This window comes from Erythrolamprus reginae, chromosome 11 (genome assembly GCF_031021105.1).
Source record: "Erythrolamprus reginae isolate rEryReg1 chromosome 11, rEryReg1.hap1, whole genome shotgun sequence".
NCBI lineage: Eukaryota > Metazoa > Chordata > Lepidosauria > Squamata > Dipsadidae > Erythrolamprus > Erythrolamprus reginae.
In genome coordinates, this window is record NC_091960.1 from 32,530,782 (window position 1) to 32,553,953 (window position 23,172).

The 23,172-nt window shown below is 42.5% G+C and overlaps 1 protein-coding gene across 2 annotated transcripts in view; it reads left to right on the forward strand.

Moving 5' to 3' along the window:
* CNKSR1 (connector enhancer of kinase suppressor of Ras 1) overlaps positions 1 to 23,172 on the forward strand; it is a 48,248-nt gene that overhangs the window by 5,622 nt on the left and 19,454 nt on the right. Inside the window, exons 3-11 of one of the 2 annotated variants that reach the window (XM_070764166.1) lie at positions 108 to 310; positions 1,933 to 2,017; positions 8,118 to 8,252; positions 12,827 to 12,868; positions 14,234 to 14,353; positions 16,167 to 16,226; positions 17,402 to 17,470; positions 20,628 to 20,756; positions 22,951 to 23,027. In XM_070764166.1, the coding sequence (XP_070620267.1) occupies positions 108 to 310; positions 1,933 to 2,017; positions 8,118 to 8,252; positions 12,827 to 12,868; positions 14,234 to 14,353; positions 16,167 to 16,226; positions 17,402 to 17,470; positions 20,628 to 20,756; positions 22,951 to 23,027 (920 nt within the window). The remainder of the gene's footprint in view (positions 1 to 107; positions 311 to 1,932; positions 2,018 to 8,117; positions 8,253 to 12,826; positions 12,869 to 14,233; positions 14,354 to 16,166; positions 16,227 to 17,401; positions 17,471 to 20,627; positions 20,757 to 22,950; positions 23,028 to 23,172) is intronic. The other variant, XM_070764167.1, reaches the window with a different exon arrangement.

Here is a 23,172-nt window from a genome sequence, read left to right on the forward strand (position 1 = left end):
GCTTTTACCAGGGAAGAGTCATATGGTCGATTTTCTGGCGAAATCACCCTGGTATTCCCAAATAGGGGAGGAGATATATTTGGGCCCGTGCTTGCTCCTCCTTTTAGAACTATGAGCTGACCACCTCCAACCTGCGGACGCTCACGGAGAAGCTGCAAGGGATCGTTCAGACGACCGAGGTCTGCATTCTGAGTCGCAGGAAAGTGAGCCCTTATCACGGAGCGGCTACCGAAAAGTCCGGTTTGGACCTCCTGGCATCGGTGGTGGAGCTGATCAGCGCTGCCAAAGGCCTCTTTTTATGGTTGAACAGGTAATCACCTATTTGCTTAGATGTCGGGAAGGGCGTGCGTATTCCAGGCTGCTGCTACATTGATAAAACACCAGAGGGCAGTGTGTGGTTGCTCAGTTTCCGGCTGCCCTCAACAAACAACTGCAGTCCCACTTCTTGAAAGTTTAGTTTGAGTTTAGTCTCGTGCCCAGTGGGTGGGAAGAGGTATGCAGCCGAAAGCCCAAGGTGGGAAGTCAGAGAAAGAGGGGTCAGGTGGCTCTGTCAATTTTTAGCTATGGCCCTGACCTTTGTTTTTGTAAACCCCAACCGTTAGTGACATGTAAGTCCTCTTCAAGGAAAAGAAAGGCAGTTGTCCCTTCCTGAGATAAATTACAGATTAGGAAAACCTTCCCCGGCCTGAGATTTATTGGATGGGTTGGATTGCAAATGTCCAATCATCTTTCAAAACATGCGAAGGGAATTGGATTAAAAGTGGTTTCATGTGAACCCCATCCCAATCAGGTTCAAGCCTTCCTTCTTTCTTTCCTTCCTTCCCCTCTTCCTCCCTCCTTCCCTTTTCTTTCTTTCTTTCTTTCTTTCTTTCTCTCTCCTTTATTTATTTATTATTACTATTACTATTATTATTATTACTATTACTATTATTATTATTATTAATTAGATTTGTATGCCGCCCCTTTCTTTCTTTCTTTCTTTCTTTCTTTCTTTACTCTCTTTCTTCTTTCTTTCTTTCTTTCTTTCTTTCTCTCTCCCTCCCTCTTTCTTTATTCATTTCTTTCTCTATCTCCCTCCCCCTTCCTTCCTTCCTCCCTCCCCCCTCCCTCCACAAGAAGGAACTTAGGACAGATCCCTCTTTCTTTCTTTTCTTTCTTTCTTTCTTTTCTTTCTTTCTTTCTTTCTTTCTGTACTCTCTTTCTTCTTTCTTTCTCTCTCCCTCCCTCCCTCTTTCTTTATTAATTTCTTTCTCTATCTCCCTCCCTCCCTCTTCCTTCCTTCCTTCCTTCCTCCCCCCTCCCTCCACAAGAAGGAACTTAGGACAGATCCTTCTTTTCTTTCTTTCTTTCTTTCTTTCTTTCTTTCCTCTCTTCTTTCTCTCTCTCCCTCCCTCCCTCTTTCTTTATTCATTTCTTTTTCTATCTCCTTCCCTCCCTTCCTTCCTTCCCCCTCCCTGCACAAGAAGGAACTTAGGACAGATCCTTTTTTTTCTTCTTCTTTCTTTCTTTCTTTCTTTCTTTCTTTCTTTCTTTCTTTCTTTCTCTCTTTCTCTCTCTCTCTCTCTCTCTCGTTCCTTCCTTCTAATCAACAGCTGTCTGGCACTGGCAGAAAAACACTGAAAAATTGTCAAAATACTGTATACTGAAGTTAGCATTTGGCCTTCAGTACACTTTACATAGTTTAGTTCAATTGAAGTCAAGAAGGCTGGTTACTGCTCCTACTGTATGAGGAGGCTTACTTTGAATTTGAGTGCCCTAGAAATAGAGTTGTTCTAGGCTGACCTATGAAGTGAATCGGTGCGTGTGAACAGGAATCTTCCTGCTTAAAACACATGCAAACAGAAAAAACGTTTTAGCCGTGCCCGCTTCCTCCACCTGGCCCCTAGCAGTCTGCCTGCTGTACAACAGGAGCTTACACCTCTACTCTTGCAGGTATCTCTTCTCCCACCTGCATGATTATTCAGCCAGCCGAGACATCATCTGGCTTTGTGGCGATCTGGCAGAGATTGTGCAGAAGGTAGGTAGCAGTGGTGGGATTCAGTTCTTCTTTAAATGCCAGTTCTGTGGTCGTGGCTTTGTGGGCTTGGCAGGGGAAGGATACTGCAAAATTTATTTTAATTTTATTAATTGGACTTTTATGCCGCCCCTCTCTGTGGACTCTCCATTCTCTCCCCACTCCAGGGGAAGGATCAACTTGGGCGTCCTCCTCGATCCACAGCTCACATTAGAGAAACATCTTTCAGCTGTGGCGAGGGGGGCGTTCGCCCAGATTTGCCTGGTGCACCAGTTGCGACCCTATTTGGACCAGGAGTCACTGCTCACAGTCACTCATGCCCTCATCACCTCGAGGTTCAACTACTGTAACGCTCTCTACATGGGGCTACCTTTGAAGAGTGATCGGAAACTTCAGATCGTGCAGAATGCAGCTGCGAGAGCAGTCATGGGCTTTCCCAAATATGCCCATGTTTCTCCAACACTCCGCAGTCTGCATTGGTTGCCGATCAGTTTCCGGTCACAATTCAAAGTGTTGGTTATGACCTATAAAGCCCTTCATGGCACCGGACCAGATTATCTCAGGGACCGCCTTCTGCTGCACGAATCCCAGCAACCAGTTAGGTCCCATAGAGTGGGTCTTCTCCGAGTCCCGTCAACCAAGCAATGTCGCTTGGCGGGACCCAGGGGAAGAGCCTTCTCTGTGGTGGCCCCAGCCCTCTGGAACCAACTCCCCCCCAGAGATTAGAATTGCCCCCACCCTCCTTGCCTTTCGTAAGCTGCTTAAAACCCACCTTTGCCGCCAGGCATGGGGGAACTAAGATACCCTTTCGCCTTAGGCCTTTAAAATTTTATGCATGGTATGTCTGTATGTATGATTAGTTTTTATATAATGGGTTTTTAACTGTTTTTAGTATTGGATTATTGTTATATGCTGTTTTATTACTGTTGTTAGCCGCCCCGAGTCTGCGGAGAGGGGCGGCATATGAATGAATGAATGAATGAATGAATGAATGAATGAATGAATGAATGAATGAATGATACTGCAAATCCCCATTTACTTATTCAATTCAATTTTATTTATTCAATTTTTATGCCACCCTTTTCGTTAGACTCAGGGTGGCTTACAACATGTTAGCAATATCACTTTTTAAAAACAGAGCCGGCATATGGCCCCCACAATCCGGGTCCTCGTTTGACCCACCTCGGAAGGATGGAAGGCTGAGTCAACCTTGAGCCGGTGATGAGATTTGAACCACTGATCTACAGTCAGCTTCAGTAGCCTGCAGTACAGCACTCTACCTGCTGCGCCACTCCGACACCCCATTGCTGCACAAATCCCAGCGCCTGGTCAGGTCCCACAGAGTTGGCCTTCTCCAGGTCCCCCCAATCAAACAATGTTGTTTGGAGGGTCCTAGGGGAAGAGCCTTCTCTGTGAGGGCCCCGGCCCTCTGGAATCAACTCCCCCCAGAGATTCGCACTGCCCCCACCCTCCTTGCCTTTCGTAAGAACTTGAAAACGCACCTATGTCGGCAGGCTTGGGGTCACTAGAGCCCAGCCTCTGCCCACTAAATGTATTGGATCTGACAGTATCGAGGTGATTGTTCGTTTTTAAGTGACATATTTATGATTTGATTTGATTTGATTTGCAGTTCTAATCTCCGGGGGGAGTTGATTCCAGAGGGCCGGGGCCGCCACAGAGAAGGCTCTTCCCCTGGGGCCCGCCAGATGACATTGTTTAGTCGACGGGACCTGGAGAAGGCCAACTCTGTTGGACCTTATTGGCCGCTGGGATTCGTGCGGTAGCAGGCGGTTCCGGAGGTACTCTGGTCCAATGCCATGCAGGGCTTTAAAGGTCATGACCAACACTTTGAATTGTGACCGGAAACTGATCGGCAATCCATAAGCTGTGAGGTCTATATTCAGTTTGATACTATTAAGGAAAGGAATAAACAAGGTTACCACTTTTGGATGTCTGAATTAGCTAAGGTGTATTAGTCACTTAAAAGCTGGCCACAAATGGTATATGTGTATTGGATGCTGGCTGGGGAATTCTGGGAGTTGAAGTCCAAATATCTTCAAGGTGCCAAGGTTGGGAAACACTGCACGAGACTATACATGCCCTGACCCTGCAAACCTTCCTCGTATGTAGTTGAGCAAAATGTGATTGGCTTATTTATTTTTATTTATTGTTAGAGTTGAAAGGGACCATGCAGGTCATCAAGTCCAGATGGCATCAACCCCAGAGTTCTTAAAGAACTCAGATCTGTCATTACTACCCGCCTGACTGATTTGTTTAACCAATCCTTGTTAACAGGAGAAGTTCCTGAGGATTGGAGAATGGCCAGTGTTGTGCCTATTCACAAGAAGGGCAGTAGAGAAGAAGCTGGTAACTACAGGCCAGTTAGCTTGACATCAGTTGTAGTTAAAATGATGGAGACTCTACTCAAAAAGAGGATAAATCAGCACCTAAAAAACAATAACTTATTGGACCCAAATCAGCATGGCTTTACTGAAGGCAAATCATGTCAGACTAATCTCATTGATTTCTTTGACTATGTCACAAAGGTGTTGGATCAAGGTGGTGCCGTGGATATTGCCTACCTGGACTTCAGCAAAGCCTTTGATACTGTTCCACATAAAGAGCTGATAGATAAATTAGTGAAGATTGGACTTAATCCCTGGATAGTTCAATGGATTTGCAGCTGGCTGAAGCGTAGACATCAGAGAGTTATTGTTAATGGCGAGTATTCTGAGCATAGTCAGGTTACAAGCGGTGTGCCACAAGGGTCTGTTCTGGGTCCTATTCTTTTTAATATGTTTGTGAGTGACATAGGGGAAGGTTTGGTAGGGAAGGTTTGCCTATTTGCCGATGACTCTAAAGTGTGCAATAGGGTTGATATTCCTGGAGGCGTCTGTAATATGGTAAATGATTTAGCTTTACTAGATAAATGGTCAAAGCAATGGAAACTGCAGTTTAATGTTTCCAAATGTAAAATAATGCACTTGGGGAAAAGGAATCCTCAATCTGAGTATTGTATTGGCAGTTCCGTGTTAGCAAATACTTCAATGGAAAAGGATTTAGGGGTAGTGATTTCTGACAGTCTCAAAATGGGTGAACAGTGCAGTCAGGCGGTAGGAAAAGCAAGTAGGATGCTTGGCTGCATAGCTAGAGGTATAACAAGCAGGAAGCGGGAGATTATGATACCGCTATATAGAATGCTGGTGAGACCACATTTGGAATACTGTGTTCAGTTCTGGAGACCTCACCTACAAAAAGATATTGACAAAATTGAACGGGTCCAAAGACGGGCTACAAGAATGGTGGAAGGTCTTAAGCGTAAAACGTATCAGGAAAGACTTAATGCTCAATCTGTATAGTCTGGAGGACAGAAGGAAAAGGGGGGACATGATCGAAACATTTAAATATATTAAAGGGTTAAATAAGGTCCAGGAGGGAAGTGTTTTTAATAGGAAAGTGAACACAAGAACAAGGGGACACAATCTGAAGTTAGTTGGGGGAAAGATCAAAAGCAACATGAGAAAATATTATTTTACTGAAAGAGTAGTAGATCCTTGGAACAAACTTCCAGCAGACGTGGTAGATAAATCCACAGTAACTGAATTTAAACATGCCTGGGATAAACATATATCCATCCTAAGATAAAATACAGAAAATAGTATAAGGGCAGACTAGATGGACCATGAGGTCTTTTTCTGCCGTCAGACTTCTATGTTTCTAAGTCCACCCCCCTGCCTGAGCAGGAATCCTAAAGCACCCCAGTCTTCGGAGAGGGGCGGCATACAAATCTAAGTAATAAACCCCAGCCAAGTGGCAGTCCAATCTCCTCTTGAAAGTGTCCAGAGTTGGGGAACTCACAACCTCCGCAGGCAGGTTGTTCCACTGGTTGATCGCTCTGACCATCAGGAAGTTCTTCCTTACTTCTAGGTTGAATCTCTCCTTGGTCAGCTTCCAGCCGTTGTTCTTCGTCCGGCCCTCTGGTGCTCTGGAGAATAGAGTGGCCCCCTCCTCTCGGTGGCAACCCCTCATATACCCGTATACAGCTATCATGTCCCCTCTGCCCCTCCTTTTCTCTAGGCTATCCATGCCCAGTTCCCGCAATCTCTCTTCGTAAGTCTTGGCTTCGAGTCCCCTGATCATTTTGGTTGCTCTTTTCTGCACCTTCTCCAGAGTTTCAATGTCTCTTTTGAAGTGTGGTGACCAGAACTGGATGCAATACTCCAGATGTGGTCTGACCAGAGCGTAGTAGAGTGGTGTTAATACTTCCCTGGTCTTGGAGTATATCCCCCTGTTGATGCAGCTTAGGATGGTGTTGGCTTTTTTGGCCGCTGCTGCACATTGCTGGCTCATGTTTAGTTGATTATCCACCAAGACTCCAAGATCTCATTCGCAGTCACTACTGCTGAGTGGGGTTTCTCCCAGGCTGTATGTGTGTCTAGTTTTTTTTTTACCAAGGTGAAGGACTTTGCTCTTGTCGACGTTGAACATCATGTTGTTAGTGTGGGCCCATAGTGTTAATCTGTCTAGATCTTTCTGTATTTTGAGCCTGTCCTCTAAGGCACTGTTTCCCAACCTTGGCAACTTGAAGATATCTGGACTTCAACTCCCAGAATTCCCCATCCAGCCAGACTCCGCAGTCTGCATTGGTTGCCGATCAGTTTCCGGTCACAATTCAAAGTGTTGGTTATGACCTCTAAAGCCCTCCATGGCACCGGACCAGATTATCTCAGGGACCGCCTTCTGCTGCACGAATCCCAGCGACCAGTTAGGTCCCATAGAGTGGGCCTTCTCCGGGTCCCGGCAACTAAACAATGTCGTTTGGCGGGGCCCAGGGGAAGAGCCTTCTCTGTGGCGGCCCCGGCCCTATGGAATCAACTCCCCCCGGAGATTAGAATTGCCCCCACCCGCCTCGCCTTTCGTAAGCTCCTTAAAACCCACCTCTGCCGTCAGGCATGGGGGAACTGAGATACTCTTTCCCCCTAGGCCTTTACAATTTTATGCATGGTATGTCTGTATGTATGTTTGGTTTTTTATATTAATGGGTTTTTAATCGTTTTTAGTATTGGATTATTATTATACGCTGTCTTATTATTGCTGTTAGCCGCCCTGAGTCTCCGGAGAGGGGCGGCATACAAATCCAATCAATAAATACATAAAATAAATAGTGTTAATCTGTCTAGATCTTTCTGTATTTTGAGCCTGTCCTCTAGGGCAGTGTTTCTCAACCATGGCAACTTGAAGATATCTGGACTTCAAGTCCCAGAATTCCCCAGCCAGCATTCGCTGGCTGGGGAATTCTGGGAGTTGAAGTCCAAATATCTTCAAGTTGCCAAGGTTGGGAAACACTGCTCTAGGGTGTTGGCAACCCCTGCCAGTTTGGTGTCAGTTCCCCTTCTATGACGACCACCGTCTCATAGGAAAGCTAGAGAAGATGGCCAAGGCATTTATTCTGGGAGGTGGATGAAAAACGATCCATGGCTAAGGTTTCATTTGATTTGATTTATTGGATTTGTATGCCGCCCCTCTCCGGAGACTCGGGGCGGCTAACAACAATAATAGAACAGTATACACAATAATCCAATAGTAAAAACAATTAAAAACCCATTAAAATAAAAACCAACCATACATACAGACATACCATGCATAAAATTGTAAAGGCCTAGGGGGAAAGAGTATCTCAGTTCCTCCATGCCTGACGGCAGAGGTGGGTTTTAAGTAGCTTACGAAAGGCAAGGAGGGCGGGGGCAATTCTAATCTCTGGGGGGAGTTGGTTCCAGAGTGCCGGGGCCGCCACAGAGAAGGCTCTTCCCCTGGGTCCCGCCACGCGACATTGTTTAGTTGACGGGACCCGGAGAAGACCCACTCTGTGGGACCTAACTGGTCACTGGGATTCGTGCAGCAGAAGGCGGTCCCTGAGATAGTCTGGTCCGGTGCCATGAAGGGCTTTATAGGTCATAACCAATGTTGGTTAACTGAAAAAAACGAGAGCACGGAAGCTGAACTTGAGTGAACTGAGAGAAATGGCAGCTGACCAGGAATGGGTGGGAGGAACAAGAACGGGGGAAGGAGTAAACAGAGTCGGAAAGGCAGTTGTCTTTTATAGAAGGCATCCTGTGACTCACACTTTGGGATCGGAGGCAGGGCTGAGTGCTGGAGTTCTCGGATGTTCCTGCTTAAAAGGGAACAGACTGGGCTGGAAGTTACAACCTGTTTAGGGGAGAGAGAACTACAAATTCAGGTAGGTTCTTCAGGAGTCATTCTAAGGGTGTTCCTACCACCTCGCTTTCCTTATGAATGAATCTGTGTGGTTTGTTTTGTAATGTTCATGCATGGGATTGCTGGGAATTGCTGGGGAGATTTCGCAATAGATAGCTGTGCTGGAAATGACATTCAACCAAAGGAAGAAAGTGCGGGAAAGGATAGAAGGGTGCATAGAAGAATTGCCCCAATGCAGGACATAGAGGGTGCGTTCCAAAAGTAATGCTCCTAGAATACAGGGTACCTTGCAAAAGTAATGCAATTTTTTTTTTTTTAAGTAATTTATTGAACAGATTTGCACAAACATTTAAAATTCTTCAAAGAACTGTCCTTGGGCCTCTACACATTTTTTCCAGCGACTCTGCCATGACCGGTACGCGCCCTGGAAGGCGTATTCAGGGAGCTCTCGCAAGGTCTTCGTCACGGCTGATTGGATCTCTTCTATGGATGAAAAATGGGTTCCTTTCTGCTTTAATCCAAGGGAACCAAAAGAAGTCTGCTGTGGCGACGTCAGGACTATAGGGGGGGGGGGGGGGGTGAGGCAGCGTTGGCACCTGATGTTTGGCCAGGAAGTCGCGGACTCGTAGCGCGTTGTGGCAAGGCGCGTTTTTCATCCATATAAGAAATCTAATCAGCCGTGACGAAGACCTTGTGAGAGGTCCCTAAAGACGCCTTCCAGGGTGCGTACCAGTCATGGCAGAGTTGCTGGAAAAAATGTGTAGAGGCCCAAGGACAGTACTTTGAAGAATTTTAAGTGTTTATACAAATCTGTTCAATAAATTACTTTTAAAAAATTGCATTACTTTTGGAACACACCCTGTATGTGTCGCTTTAAATGGGTGGCAAGCGAGGGGAGGGGGAAAACAGAAAGCTTGCCCAGTTTCACCTGAAGATGCATAGATTAAATATTTTTATTTTATTTTATTTTATTTATTTTATTTGTTTTATTTGTTTTATTTGTTTTATTTGTTTTATTTGTTTTATTTGTTTTATTTTATTTTATTTTATTATTTTATTTTATAATTGTATTATTTTATTTTATTATTTTATTTATTTTATTTTATTTTATTTATTATTTTATTTTATTTTATTTTTTATTATTTTATTATTTTATTTATTTTATTTTATTTATTATTTTATTTATTTATTTATTTATTTATTATGTATTTTTATTTATTTTATTTATTTGTTTGTTTGTTTGTTTGTTTATTTATTTATTTATTTAATTTATTATTTGACTTCTATGCCGCCCAATCCCAAAAGACTCACAACAGTATAAATTTACAATAGCAATAGTAATAAAAAGAAGTCAAGGGGAAAAACGAGCAAAATCTAAAATCCTAATTAAAAATGTAAAAAACAATTCAATAACACACGTATTAGTCATTCATACCAAAACCTGAGGTAATTGTATACGAATCTTAAGCTCAGTTTCTGTATCTCCCTGGCTTTAGGGAGGAAACTATTTTGGTGTGTTGGTTTGGTGTGTTTAGTCACCTTGGCAATTTCTAGATTAATGAGTTTTCTAGAGTTGATATCTACATAACTTGGTGTCCTCAGATTTTATTTATTTATTATTTATTTATTTCATTCATTCGACTTCTATGCTCACAGCAATATAAAAAAGTACCTTTAAAACCCACAACTCAGCAATCCAATCAAAACATACGTATCATTCAATACAATTTGGCCACGAAAGATGCACAATTCATGGCCCTCAGTCCTGCAAGCAAAGCCAGGTCTTTGTAGCATTTCGGAAGGCCCTGGGGGGGAGCAGTATGGACATTATTATTATTATTATTATTATTATTATTATTATTATTATTATTATTATTATTATTATTATTTAGATTTGTATGCCGCCCCTCTCCGCAGACTCGGGGCGGCTCACAGCAATGATAAAAACAATATACAATATACAATATATAGACATTGGGGGGGAGTTGCTTCCACAGAGCCAGGGCAGCCACAGAGAAGGCCCTGCCCCGCCGCCCCGCCAACCTGCATTGCATAGTAGACGGGACCCAGAGAAGTCCCACCCTGTGAGATCTTATTGGTCTCTGGGAGGTATACGGCAGGAGACGGTTCCGTAAATAGTCTGGCTCTAAGCCCTGTAGGGCTTTATAGATAATAATAATAATAATCCCAGCGACCGATTAGGTCCCACAGAGTTGGCCTTCTCCGGGTCCCGTCGACCAAACAATGTCGTTTGGCCGGTCCCAGGGAAAGAGCCTTCTCTGTGGCTGCCCTGACCCTCTGGAACCAGCTCCCCCCTGAGATTAGAACAGCCCCCACCCTCCTTGCCTTTCGCAAACTCCTTAAGACCCACCTCTGCTGTCAGGCATGGGGGAACTGAAATATCTTCCCCAGGCCTATACTCTTTATGTATGGTATGTTGTGTGAATGTTTTTTTTAAATTATGGGTTTTTAGCTTTCTAATTATTGAAATTGTATTTTACACTGTTTTTCTGTTGCTGTTGTGACCCGCCCCGAGTCTGCGGAGAGGGGCGGCATACAAATTAAATGAATGAATGAATGAATGAATGAACGAACGAACGAACGAACGAACGAACGAACGAACGAACGAACGAACGAACAAATAAATAACCAACCAACCAACCAACCAACCAACCAACCAACCAACATCTTGAATTGTGACCGGAGACCAATCAGTAGCCAGTGCAGCTCACGGAGTATAGTGAAACGTCCAAACCAGTGTTTGCATTTTCTGTCCTGGCCACTTTTTAAAGAGGCACAACTGAGGGTGTTTTAACAAACTCCATCCCTGTTTGGTTTGGTGGCAGCAGTGCTACCACAGGTAGAGAGCCCACACAGAGAGTGGTAAGGACAGCCGAGAAGATTCCAGGAAGTTCGCTTTCTGTTTTCTATAGTGATATTTATATATCACCATCATTTCATATTTCTAATATTATATACCTTTTATTTTACATAGGTCTTACTACTTCGGTATCTCTCTTATTCCTATATACAACCGATCCTGTTTTCCTTTCTTTCCCTGTTATTTAAGTTAGTTGACTATTGAAAGAGTAGTAGATCCTGGGAACAAACTTCCAGCAGACGTGGTTGGTAAATCCACAGTCACTGAATTTAAACATGCCTGGGATAAACATATATCCATTGTAAGGTAAAATACAGGAAATAGTATAAGGGCAGACTAGATGGACCATGAGGTCTTTTTCTGCCGTCAGTCTTCTATGTTTCTATTTAATTGGCTGTCTTTATTTTATTTGTTTTTCCTGACTTTCTAACCAGAAATAAAATTTATTACAGCTTTGGGTAGTAGTGGGATTGTTGTTGAGAGCAATTTGCTTTTATTTAAATAAAGGCATTAAGTAGAAAAGAGAGCAATAACAACAAGATTAAGAGCTTGCTCATACATATACTGTATATATATATTAGTAAATTGCTTGCAGACATAGATTATGCATGGATGGTCATGATGAATTATGGTCATCCTTTATTTAAAACAGTTGTGTAAAACTTCATATACATATTTCCCACAGTTATAAGATGCATTCTCCTGTTCTTAAGCCGATAAAGGGACCGTTTTAAGATGAAACTCCATTCCTGGTTTAAAGCTTTGGGCAATGTATGGCTCTCCAGATTCCATATGCCACACTGAACTGGAATCTCCGTGAATCCAATTAAGAGGAGGATTGGAATGCTATCTGAATTTCTGTGAATTCAACATACACTGCTAAAAAAATTTTAAAAAAAATAAAGGGAACACTTAAACAACACAATATAACTCCAAGTAAATCAAACTTCTGGGAAATCAAACTGTCCACTTAGGAAGCAACACTGATTGACCGTCAATTTCACATGCTGTTGTGCACATTGTTGTCCACTAAACCCCTCATTGTGTATTGGACTAACTAGATAGATAGATAGATAGATAGATAGATAGATAGATAGATAGATAGATAGATAGATAGATACATAGATACATAGATACATAGATACATAGATACATAGATACATAGATACATAGATACATAGATAGATATTGTAGATAGATAGATAGATAGATAGATAGATAGATAGATAGATAGATAGATAGATAGATAGATAGATACATACATACATACATACATACATACATACATACATACATACATAGATATTGTAGATAGATAGATAGATAGATAGATAGATAGATAGATAGATAGATAGATACATACATACATACATACATACATACATACATACATACATACATAGATACATAGATAGATATTGTAGATAGATAGATAGATAGATAGATAGATAGATAGATAGATAGATAGATAGATAGATAGACAGACAAATAAACAAACAAACAAAATTCAACTTTGTACAGAACAAAGTATTCAATGAGAACATTTCATTCATTCAGATCTAGGATGTGTTGTTTGAGTGTTCCCTTTATGTTTTTTGAGCAGTATACCTTTGGTCTTGGTGGAAAGTTGTCTGCTTCAACTAGAAAAGGTGCCTAGTTTGAATCAACAACCCTATTTTCTATTAATGTACCTTTCTTTGCATTTGTTCTTATAGGAGTGCACTGTATCTGAAAGAGAGGAGCGAATTTTGCTGATCGTAAGTAGTGAAAAGTTCTGGGTCAGGGATGAAATTCAATTTCCCCCCCCCCCCTACTGGTTCTGTGGGCATGGTTTGGTGGGCGTGGCAAGGGAACGACACTGCAAAATCTCCATTCCCTCCCCACTCCAGGGGAAGGATACCATGCATAAATTGTATAGGCCTAAGGGGAAAAGAGTAGTTCAGTTCCCCCAAACCTGACGACAGAGGTGGGTTTTAAGGAGCTTACGAAAGGCAAGGAGGATGGGGGCAATTCTGATCTCCGGGGGGAGCTGGTTCCAGAGGGTCGGGGCCGCCACAGACAAGGCTCTTCCCCTGGGTCCCGCCAAGCGACATTGTTTAGTTGACGGGACCCGAAGAAGACCAACTCTGTGGGACCTAACCCGTCGCTGGGATTCGTGCGGCAGAAGGCGGAAAAGTCAATAATGGAGATGAAGGTATCTTCCTAACTCCTCCTCTTCTCCAATTAGCACAGAAAAGAAGAAATTTTGGGGATTAGATAAGGATAATCTAGGCCCCTAGGCTAGACTGTCTTGCAGCTAGATGTCAATTGGAAATACCTTTGTTTCTGTACATCCATCCACAGGCAGGCATGGGGAAATTTTGAAAGATCTGATGGGTTGGGGCGTCATAAGAAGTTGTCCTAAGGGGTTGTAGAATGGGTTTTAATTTGGGGCCAGTTTTAAACTACACACAGTACTAGATTGCTGTGAGATACACATGGTGTAACCAAAGCCTTCTAGCAGGTGTCCATTACCATATCTTTAGCGGGGAGGCATTGTTTATTTCTACATAAGGGAGATTTCCCTTTGGACTGTTTCCCAAGCGATCCGAAAAGATCTGCAGAAGGTCTATATAAATTTACTTATTTTTATTTATTTAGTCCAATACACAATGAGGGTTTTAGTGGATATATATCTATATACACATAGTAAAATACATGATGAAGGTTATAGAGGAGATACTCATAGTAAAATATATCTAAGAAATAATAGAAAAGAAGATATAGTAATAGAACATATCAATGAAAGAATAGAAGAACAGATATAGGAATAGAAGAAAGGTAGAGGAGATATAGGAGAGCAATAGGACAGGGGATGGAAGGCACTTCCCCAGTGGTAGTTGACCTCATTTCGCAGCTCCATGGTTGATATGTTGAGGCTCCTCAGACCTCCCTTGTTCTTTGAGTGGTCATTCTTGAGGACACCACTCTACGGACCGGTTCAAGCCATGCTTTCCCCAGAGCTTTTGCCTTTTTTAAAATATATATATATATATATATATATATATATATATATATATATATATATATATATATATATATATATATATTGATTTATTGCTTTTGCCTTTTTTACTCTGCAGGGGAGACACATTTTTGGAATCTGTGACCATATCTTACGCTGCAGCCCAGCGAACCTCCTGGAACAAACAGCCGTCTTGGAAACGGTGGAACTTGAACCTGCAGGTCCAGAAGATAATTTGGTGAGTCTGGCACTGCATTTCTTCTGGACAAAAAGAACTGAAGTCAAGATCCACCAGCTTGGTCACAACTATCCTTTTCCTGTCTTTTGTGGGTACTCATTACGGGTCCTAGCAAGTTTTTGGGGCATGATCAAAACTGTGAACAGAGAGACCTTATTTTTCCCACACATGTTTTCCTCTCTGTGGTAATTTAATCAGTTTCACACAAATCTTATTTATGGTATTTATTTATTTATCTATCTATCTATCTATCTATCTATCTATCTATCTATCTATCTATCTATTTATTAGATTTGTATGCCGCCCCTCTCCGAAGACTCGGGGCGGTTAACAACAATATAAACAGACAATGTAAACAAATCTAATATTAAAAATAATCTTAAAAACCCCAATTTAAGAAACCAATCCAACAAACAAGCATACCATGTATAAATTCTATAAGCCTAGGGGGAAGGGAAATTTCAATTCCCCCATGCCTGACAACAGAGGTGGGTTTTAAGGAGCTTGCGAAAGGCGAGGAGGGTGGGGGCAACTCTGATATCTGGGGGGAGTTGGTTCCAGAGAGTCGAGGCCACCACAGAGAAGGCTGTTCCCCGGGTCCCGAGGTTAATATTAATATTAACCGGTCAAAACTTGACAGTAAAATCTTGACTGTAAAAAATATGACTTTAGCAATCGAGTTGTCGAAGCGTGGAACTCATTACCGGACTCAGTAGTGTCAGCCCCTAACTCCCAACATTTTTCCCTTAGACTATCCACGATTGACCTCTCCAGATTCCTAAGAGGTCAGTAAGGGGCGTGCATAAGTGCACTAGTGTGCCTTCCGTCCCCTGTCCAATTGTCTCTCCTTTATCTCACTTATCTTTTCTTCCTTTCATATATCTTCTCTATTTTTATATCTTTTCTTCTATCCTTTTCATTATTATTATTATTATTATTATTATTATTATTATTATTATTATTTATTAGATTTGTATGCCGCCCCTCTCCGAAGACTCGGGGCGGCTCACAACAGTGATAAAACAATATACAATAACAAATCTAATATTAAAAGTCTAAATAACAATTTAACATTAAAAGCCTAAAAAACCCCATTACTGTATTTAAAAAGCATACACACAAACATATCATACATAAAACTACATAGGCAAGGGGAGATGTCTCAGTTCCCCCATGCCTGACAGCAGAGATGGGTTTTAAGAAGTTTACGAAAGGCAAGGAGGGTGGGGGCAATCCTAATCTCTGGGGGGAGCTGGTTCCAGAGGGTCGGGGCCGCCACAGAGAAGGCTCTTCCCCTGGGTCCCGCCAGCCGACATTGTTTAGTCGACGGGACCCGGAGAAGGCCAACTCGGTGGGACCTAACCGGCCGCTGGGATTCGTGCGGCAGAAGGCGGTCTCTGAGATATTCTGGCCCGATGCCATGAAGGGCTTTATAGGTCATAACCAACACTTTGAATTGTGACCGGAAACTGATCGGCAACCAATGCAGACTGCGGAGTGTTGGAGTAATATGGGCATATTTGGGAAAGCCCATGATTGTTCTCGCAGCTGCATTCTGCACGATCTGAAGTTTCCGAACACTCTTCAAAGGTAGCCCCATGTAGAGAGCGTTAGAGTAGTCGAATTTATATATGTTGCTACATGTCTATTCTCTTCAATATGTATTCTGCATTGGACAAACAAACGAATGAATGAATGGCTATCCGGTGACTCGAGGGAGGTGCTGGGAACTGAACGTACAAGCGAGGCAGCTGTCTCTTGCAGAGCCCGAGTTGAGCTGATAAGCGTGTCTCTTCAATCTCCTTTCTTGCAGGGCCTAGAGATTAAGTCCTTGCCCTCCTGTCTCCATTTGATATCTGGGACTGACCGAGAGGTGAGTGTACGAGGGAGCGGGCTCAGTTCATAGCTCTGCCACTCTCCCTCCTCCCAGGCACATTCCAAAGATGAGTAGGATCCCTGTAGTAACTCCAGTCTTTTAAAATAGACCCTCCTTTTTCGTTTAGCAATCAAGAAGAATCAGAATTTTATAAAACCTGGAACAGGGTTTATATCTGGTTGAATTAAAAAAAAATGTTTAATGGTGTTTAGAAAAGATACACATTTCAATTTATTATTAGATTTGTTTACAAATAGAGAAATGTGGTTTTTTTATAATTCTCTGAATTGATCTAAACAATAATAAGTTTTTCCTTTTTGTACTATTCTGAGCAGAGCGAATGTAGCTCCATTTTATGTTGTGTGTTGTGTTTGTAATGTTTGTCTTTTGAAAAATAATTTTTAAAATTTTTTAAAAAATAAAATAGACCCTCCTTTTTTGTTTAACAATCAAGAAGAATCAGAATTTTATAAAACCTGGGAGAGAGTTTATATCTAGCTGAATAAAAAAAATTGTTTAATGGTTTTAGAAAAGATACATATTTCAATTTATTATTAGATTTGTTTACAAATAGAGAAATGGTTTTTTTTAAATAATTCTCTGAATTGATCTAAACAATAAGAAGTTTTTCCTTTTTGTACTATTCTGAGCGGAGCGAATGTAGCTCCGTTTTATGTTGTGTGTTGTGTTTGTAATCTTTGTCTTTTGAAAAATAATTTAAAAAAAATAAATAAAAATAAAATAGACCCTCCTCTTCAACAGGCCAGCTCCTCTCCCTTTTTCGAACTGTTGCCTTGTGAAAAAAACATGGCTCAGCCCAGTTGTCATTACTGCTTCTCTCCTCCCAAAGGGGATTCTACATCATTCTCGGCTAATTACCACTCATCCCTTGGCTTTCCCTCCTCTCTTTGGCACAGCTGCTATGCTCCGTGCATTCTTTTCTCCAGCTAGAATTAACCAAAAGGTCAAGCTCGAAGTTAATACTTAATCCCCCGGGCAGGAATCTTTCCTCCTCCACCCCCAAGAGCTTGGCTTTTTCTCTCCAAAAAGTTTCTTACATTTTTACAAACCACGAGACTGTCCGTACTCCCTTTTCGGCCCTTTCTGTCCAAAGGTGGGCTTGTCCTTGAGGATCTCCTGGTGTTTTGTTTCGGTTTTCCCCCCCCTTCCAGATTCCTATTGACCAGTGCAGCAAGGTCTTCCCAGGCGATGAAATAGTCCAAGTCAATGACCAGGTGGTGGTAAGTCTAGGTTTCTTTGTTTGGTCCCTGGAGAGGGATGTTTGTGAGTGACATAGGGGAAGGTCTGGTAGGGAAGGTTTGCCTATTTGCCGATGACTCTAAAGTGTGCAATAGGGTTGATATTCCTGGAGGGGTCTGTAATATGGTAAATGATTTAGCTTTACTAGATAAATGGTCAAAGCAATGGAAACTGCAGTTTAATGTTTCCAAATGTAAAATAATGCACTTGGGGAAAAGGAATCCTCAATCTGAGTATTGCATTGGCAGTTCTGTGTTAGCAAAAACCTCAGAAGAGAAGGATTTAGGGGTCGTGATTTCTGACAGTCTCAAAATGGGTGAGCAGTGTGGTCGGGCAGTAGGAAAAGCTAGTAGAATGCTTGGCTGCATAGCTAGAGGTATAACAAGCAGGAAGAGGGAGATTGTGATCCCCTTATATAGAGCGCTTGTGGGACCACATTTGGAATACTGTGTTCAGTTCTGGAGACCTCACCTACAAAAAGATACTGACAAAATTGAACGGGTCCAAAGACGGGCTACAAGAATGGTGGAAGGTCTGAAGCATAAAACGTATCAGGAAAGACTTCATGAACTCAATCTGTATAGTCTGGAGGACAGAAGGAAAAGGGGGGGGGGACATGATCGAAACATTTAAATATGTTAAAGGGTTAAATAAGGTTCAGGAGGGAAGTGTTTTTAATAGGAAAGTGAACACAAGAACAAGGGGACACAATCTGAAGTTAGTTGGGGGAAAGATCAAAAGCAACGTGAGTAAATATTATTTCACTGAAAGAGTAGTAGATCCTTGGAACAAACTTCCAGCAGACGTGGTTGGTGAATCCACAGTAACTGAATTTAAACATGCCTGGGATAAACATATATCCATCCTAAGATAAAGTAAAGGAAATAGTATAAGGGCAGACTAGATGGACCATGATGTCTTTTTCTACCCTCAGTCTTCTATGTTTCTATGTTTCTATGCAGTTGTGGTGCTGAGCTGCTTTATAAGGGAGAATGGGGCAGACTTTAATTATCACTTGAATGACCAGTACATGTTGTTGAATTGTTTCTTAAATTTTAAGAAAGCCCCACGAATCCCAGCGGATGGTGAGGTCCCACAGAGTTGGCCTTCTCCTGGTCCTGTCGACTAAACAGTGTCGGCTGCGGGACCCAGGGGAAGAGCCTTCTCTGTGGCGGCCCCGACCCTCTGGAACCAGCTCCCCCCCGGAGATTAGGATTGCCCCCACCCTCCTTGCCTTTCGTAAACTCCTTAAAACCCACCTCTGCTGTCAGGCATGGGGGAACTAAGATATCTCCCCTTGCCTGTGTAGTTTTATGCATGGTATGTTTGTGTGTATGCTTTTTAAATAATGGGGTTTTTAGACTTTTAATATTAGATTTGTTACTGCATATTGTTTTATTACTGCTGTGAGCCGCCCCAGGTCTGCTGAGAGGGGCAGCATACAAATCTAATAAATAATAATAGTAACAATAACAACAACAATAATAATATTGACTACCTCCGTAACCGCCTGCTACCGCACGAATCCCAGCAACCAATAAGGTCCCACAGAGTTGGCCTTCTCCGGGTCCCATCGACTAAACAATGTCATTTGGCGGGCCCCAGAGGAAGAGCCTTCTCTGTGGCGGCCCCGGCCCTCTGGAACCAACTCCCCCCGGAGATTAGAATTGCCCCCACCCTCCCTGTCTTTCGTAAACTACTCAAGACTCATTTATAGCACCAGGCATGGGGAAGTTGAGATATTCCTTCCACCTAGGCCATTACAAGTTATGCATGGTATGTTTGTGTGTACGGTATGTTTGGTTTTATAATAAGGGTTTTTAGTTGTTTTATTATTGGATTGTCACATGCTGTTTTTCTCATTGTTGTTAGCCGCCCTGAGTCTACGGAGAGGGGCGGCATACAAATCCAATAAATTATTATTATTATTATTATTATTATTATTGATGATAATAATAATAATAATAATAATAATAATAATAATAATAATAAAGATTTTAGCAATTGCTCGTTTCTTGACTTCTTTTTATTATTGTCATTGTTTTTGTAATTTTATATTGTTGTGAGCCTCCCTGATTCCTTCGGGATTGGGAGGCATAAAAGTCAAATTAAATAAGCTCTTCTGTTGCGCAAGGTTGCTTTGCTGGAAGTTGGGGAGGTCCTTTACTACTCTCTTTTTAAAAATCATCTATGGTTTAGAGGGGGAGCTCTTGCCTCACAAATCATGAGGTTGTGAGTTCAGTCCTAGATAAAGGCAGATGTGGGGTTTTCTTCTTGGGGCAGGGGGTTGGACTAGAACAGCGATGGCAAAACCTTTTATTTTTTGGTGTGGCTTGATTGTCATGTGATTGGGTAGGAGTGACTTGCTGGTGGGAGTGGCTTGAACCATCATTATCGTTCAAGCGAACTGTTAGGTCCTCGACTTACAACCTCACCAGTGTTGCTCGCATCAAAAGAGAGCACCAATAAAAACCATTAAACATAGTAACATAGAAGACTGACGGCAGAAAAAGACCTCATGGTCCATCTAGTCTGCCCCTATACTATTTCCTGTATTTTATCCTAGGATGGATATATGTTTATTCCAGGCATGTTTAAATTCAGTGACTGTGGATTTACCAACCACGTCTGCTGGAAGTTTGTTCCAGGGATCTACTACTCTTTCAGTAAAATAATATTTTCTCATGTTGCTTTTGATCTTTCCCCCAACTAACTTCAGATTGTGTCCCCTTGTTCTTGGGTTCACTTTCCTATTAAAAACATTTCCCTCCTGGACCTTATTTAACTCTTTAATATATTTAAATGTTTCGATCATGTCCCCCCCTTTTCTTTCTGTCCTCCAGACTATACAGATTAAGTCTTTCCTGATACGTTTTATGCTTAAGACCTTCCACCATTCTTGTAGCCCGTCTTTGGACCCGTTCAATTTTGTCCATATCTTTTTGTAGGTGAGGTCTCCAGAACTGAACACAGTATTCCAAATGTGGTCTCACCAGCATTCTATATAAGGGGATCACAATCTCCCTCTTCCTGCTTGTGATACCTCTAGCTATGCAGCCAAGCATCCTACTTGCTTTCCCTACCGCCTGACTGCACTGTTCTTATCATTAAAAGTAAGGCAAATGGTTGATTGTGCAGGTGGGGTGGACCCGGATGAATCTCGTGAAGAAGCTTCTGGAATCGAGTCGAGTGACGCTGGTGCTGAAGAAAATACCGCTGGTTTCTTCAGAGTCTTCCCGTTCCCCGGAATCTCCACTTCCCCAGCAAGTAAGTAAGCTGTCAGGCGCACTTCACACTTGAAAAAAGTTTCAATTCTCAGCCCCCCCAAACCTTTGAACCTTATTTTGCAACGTCCAGGCAATCGGCACACCAATCCCTGCAGTGTCCACCCAGAACCTGATGGGGGCAGAATTCTGCACATCTCTTGCCCCGAAATGGTCCTTCATGTATAAAATTGGTGGTGTTGCATCCCTGTGACCCTAGTAACAGCCGGGAGGCCTGTCATTGGTTGGTTCCAAGAGCGGGAACTCTTAGAGTTGCTGATTGGCTGCCGCGCCTGACAGCTCGCTATAAAAGAGCTTTTAGAGCGTGGCTGAGGAGATTTTCTTCCTATGGTATTCTTGAGAGTTCTAGTTGTTGCTATTTGTTTATTTATTGGTTTTATTGGTTTTATTTTTTATTTATTTATTTATTTATTAGATTTGTATGCCGCCCCTCTCCAAGGCATTTATTTATTTGTTTCTTTGTTTGTTTATCTATTTATTTATTATTTATTTATTTATATAAAATATTTATTTATTTATTTATATAAAAATCCTACACGGGAAGAAACCCGAATATGCCAAGACCGTCATACCTGTACCTGTGAAAATCTACGAAAACAAACAAATAAATATATATTTGTTCAAGTCCCAGTGGGTAAGATACGAACCCCTCGTCTTACGAACAACTCGTGATACGAACCCGGGGTTCAGAAAATTTTTGCCTCTTCTTACGAACTTTTTTCGAGTTACGAACCGGCGTTCGGAGACTGCTGGGAAGCCGCGCGGCTGTTTTAAAAGGTGACAGCCGGGTGGCAGGGCTTCCCAGAAGCCTCCCGAACGCCGGTTCGTAACTCGAACAAAGTTCGTAAGAAGAGGCAAAATTTTGCTGAACCCCGGGTTCGGTTCGGGAGGTTGCTGGCAAGCCCCCCAGGCCGGCTGTGACCTTTTAAAACACCCGCACCGCTTCGCAGCTGTCTCCCGAAGCCGAACGCGGGAAGTTCGGCTTTAGCGTTCGGCTTCAGGAGACAGCTGCGAAGCGGCGCGGGTGTTTTAAAAGGTCGCAGCCGGCCTGGGGGGCTTGCCAGCACCCCCCCGAACCCGGGTTTGGGGTTCGGGGGGGGTGCTGGGAAGCCCCCCAGGCCGGCTGTCACATTTTAAAACAGCCGCGCGGCTTCCCAGCAGTCGCCGAAAGCCGTTTTTTTGCGGGGTTTTTTTTGGTTGCACGGATTAATTGACTTTACATTGTTTCCTATGGGAAACAATGTTTCGTCTTACGAACCTTTCGTCTTACGAACCTCCTCCTTGCACCAATTAAGTTCGTATCATGAGGTATTACTGTACATATATTTGTTTTCATAGATTTTCACGGGTATATGTATGAAGATTGTTCTGAGTTTGGGTTTTGCCCCATGTAATATTTTGAGTGTCTATGCGACGTTTCGGTGAAATCACATGCACCATCATCAGGCTGAAGTTGTTAGTTGTTATATTTACAGCAGCACGAGCTTACAACTTCAACTTGATGATGGTGAATGTGATTTCACCGAAACATTGCATAAATGTTTATCCCAGGCATGTTTAAATTCAGTTCCTGTGGATTTACCAACCACGTCTGCTGGGAGTTTGTTCCAAGCATTTACTACTCTTTCAGTAAAATAATATTTTCTCACGTTGCTTTTGATCTTTCCCCCAACTAACTTCAGATTGTGTCCCCTTGTTCTTGTGTTCACTTTCCTATTAAAAACACTTCCCTCCTGGACCTTAATTAACCCTTTAACATATTTAAATGTTTCGATCATGTCCCCCCTTTCCCTTCTGTCCTCCAGACTAGGTTTGCCATCACTGTCCTACTTCATCCTTGTTGCTTAGATGCCTTCTTACCATTTGCCCATCCCTGAAAATCTCTCTGGTCTATCTTTCCAAGATCTTGGGCCTTAGGCCACCCCAATAATAATAACAATAATAGACAACAGCCACTTGATTCTACATTTAAAAAGGCAGGGCAGGCACCTTGGGAAATTCCATTGTCCTCTCTCTCCAAATATGCCAGTGATTCATCTCCCACTTTTTAGGATTTCCCAGGAGTTTCGTTTGTGACTCAATGGGAAGCTGAAAAGTGGAGTTCAATTGGCAACAGGAAGTGTTGCTTCTCACCTGAGACAGAGACTCTCCTTAACTGGTTTTGTTTGTTCTCCCAGGAGCCGCACGCTTTCTTAGAAGACCTGAGCTCAAGGAGTGATGACTCTTCAGCCAGCTCTGCGTCACCAGCATCCAGGTCAGACATCTAACAAGTGGAGGATTTGTTTGTTGGCAAAGTTGCCACGGGGCGTGGTTGGCGATGTGGGATGTGAACTGTGGACATGTGAAAGTCTTGATCTTAGAAACATAGAAACATAGAAGACTGACGGCAGAAAAAGACC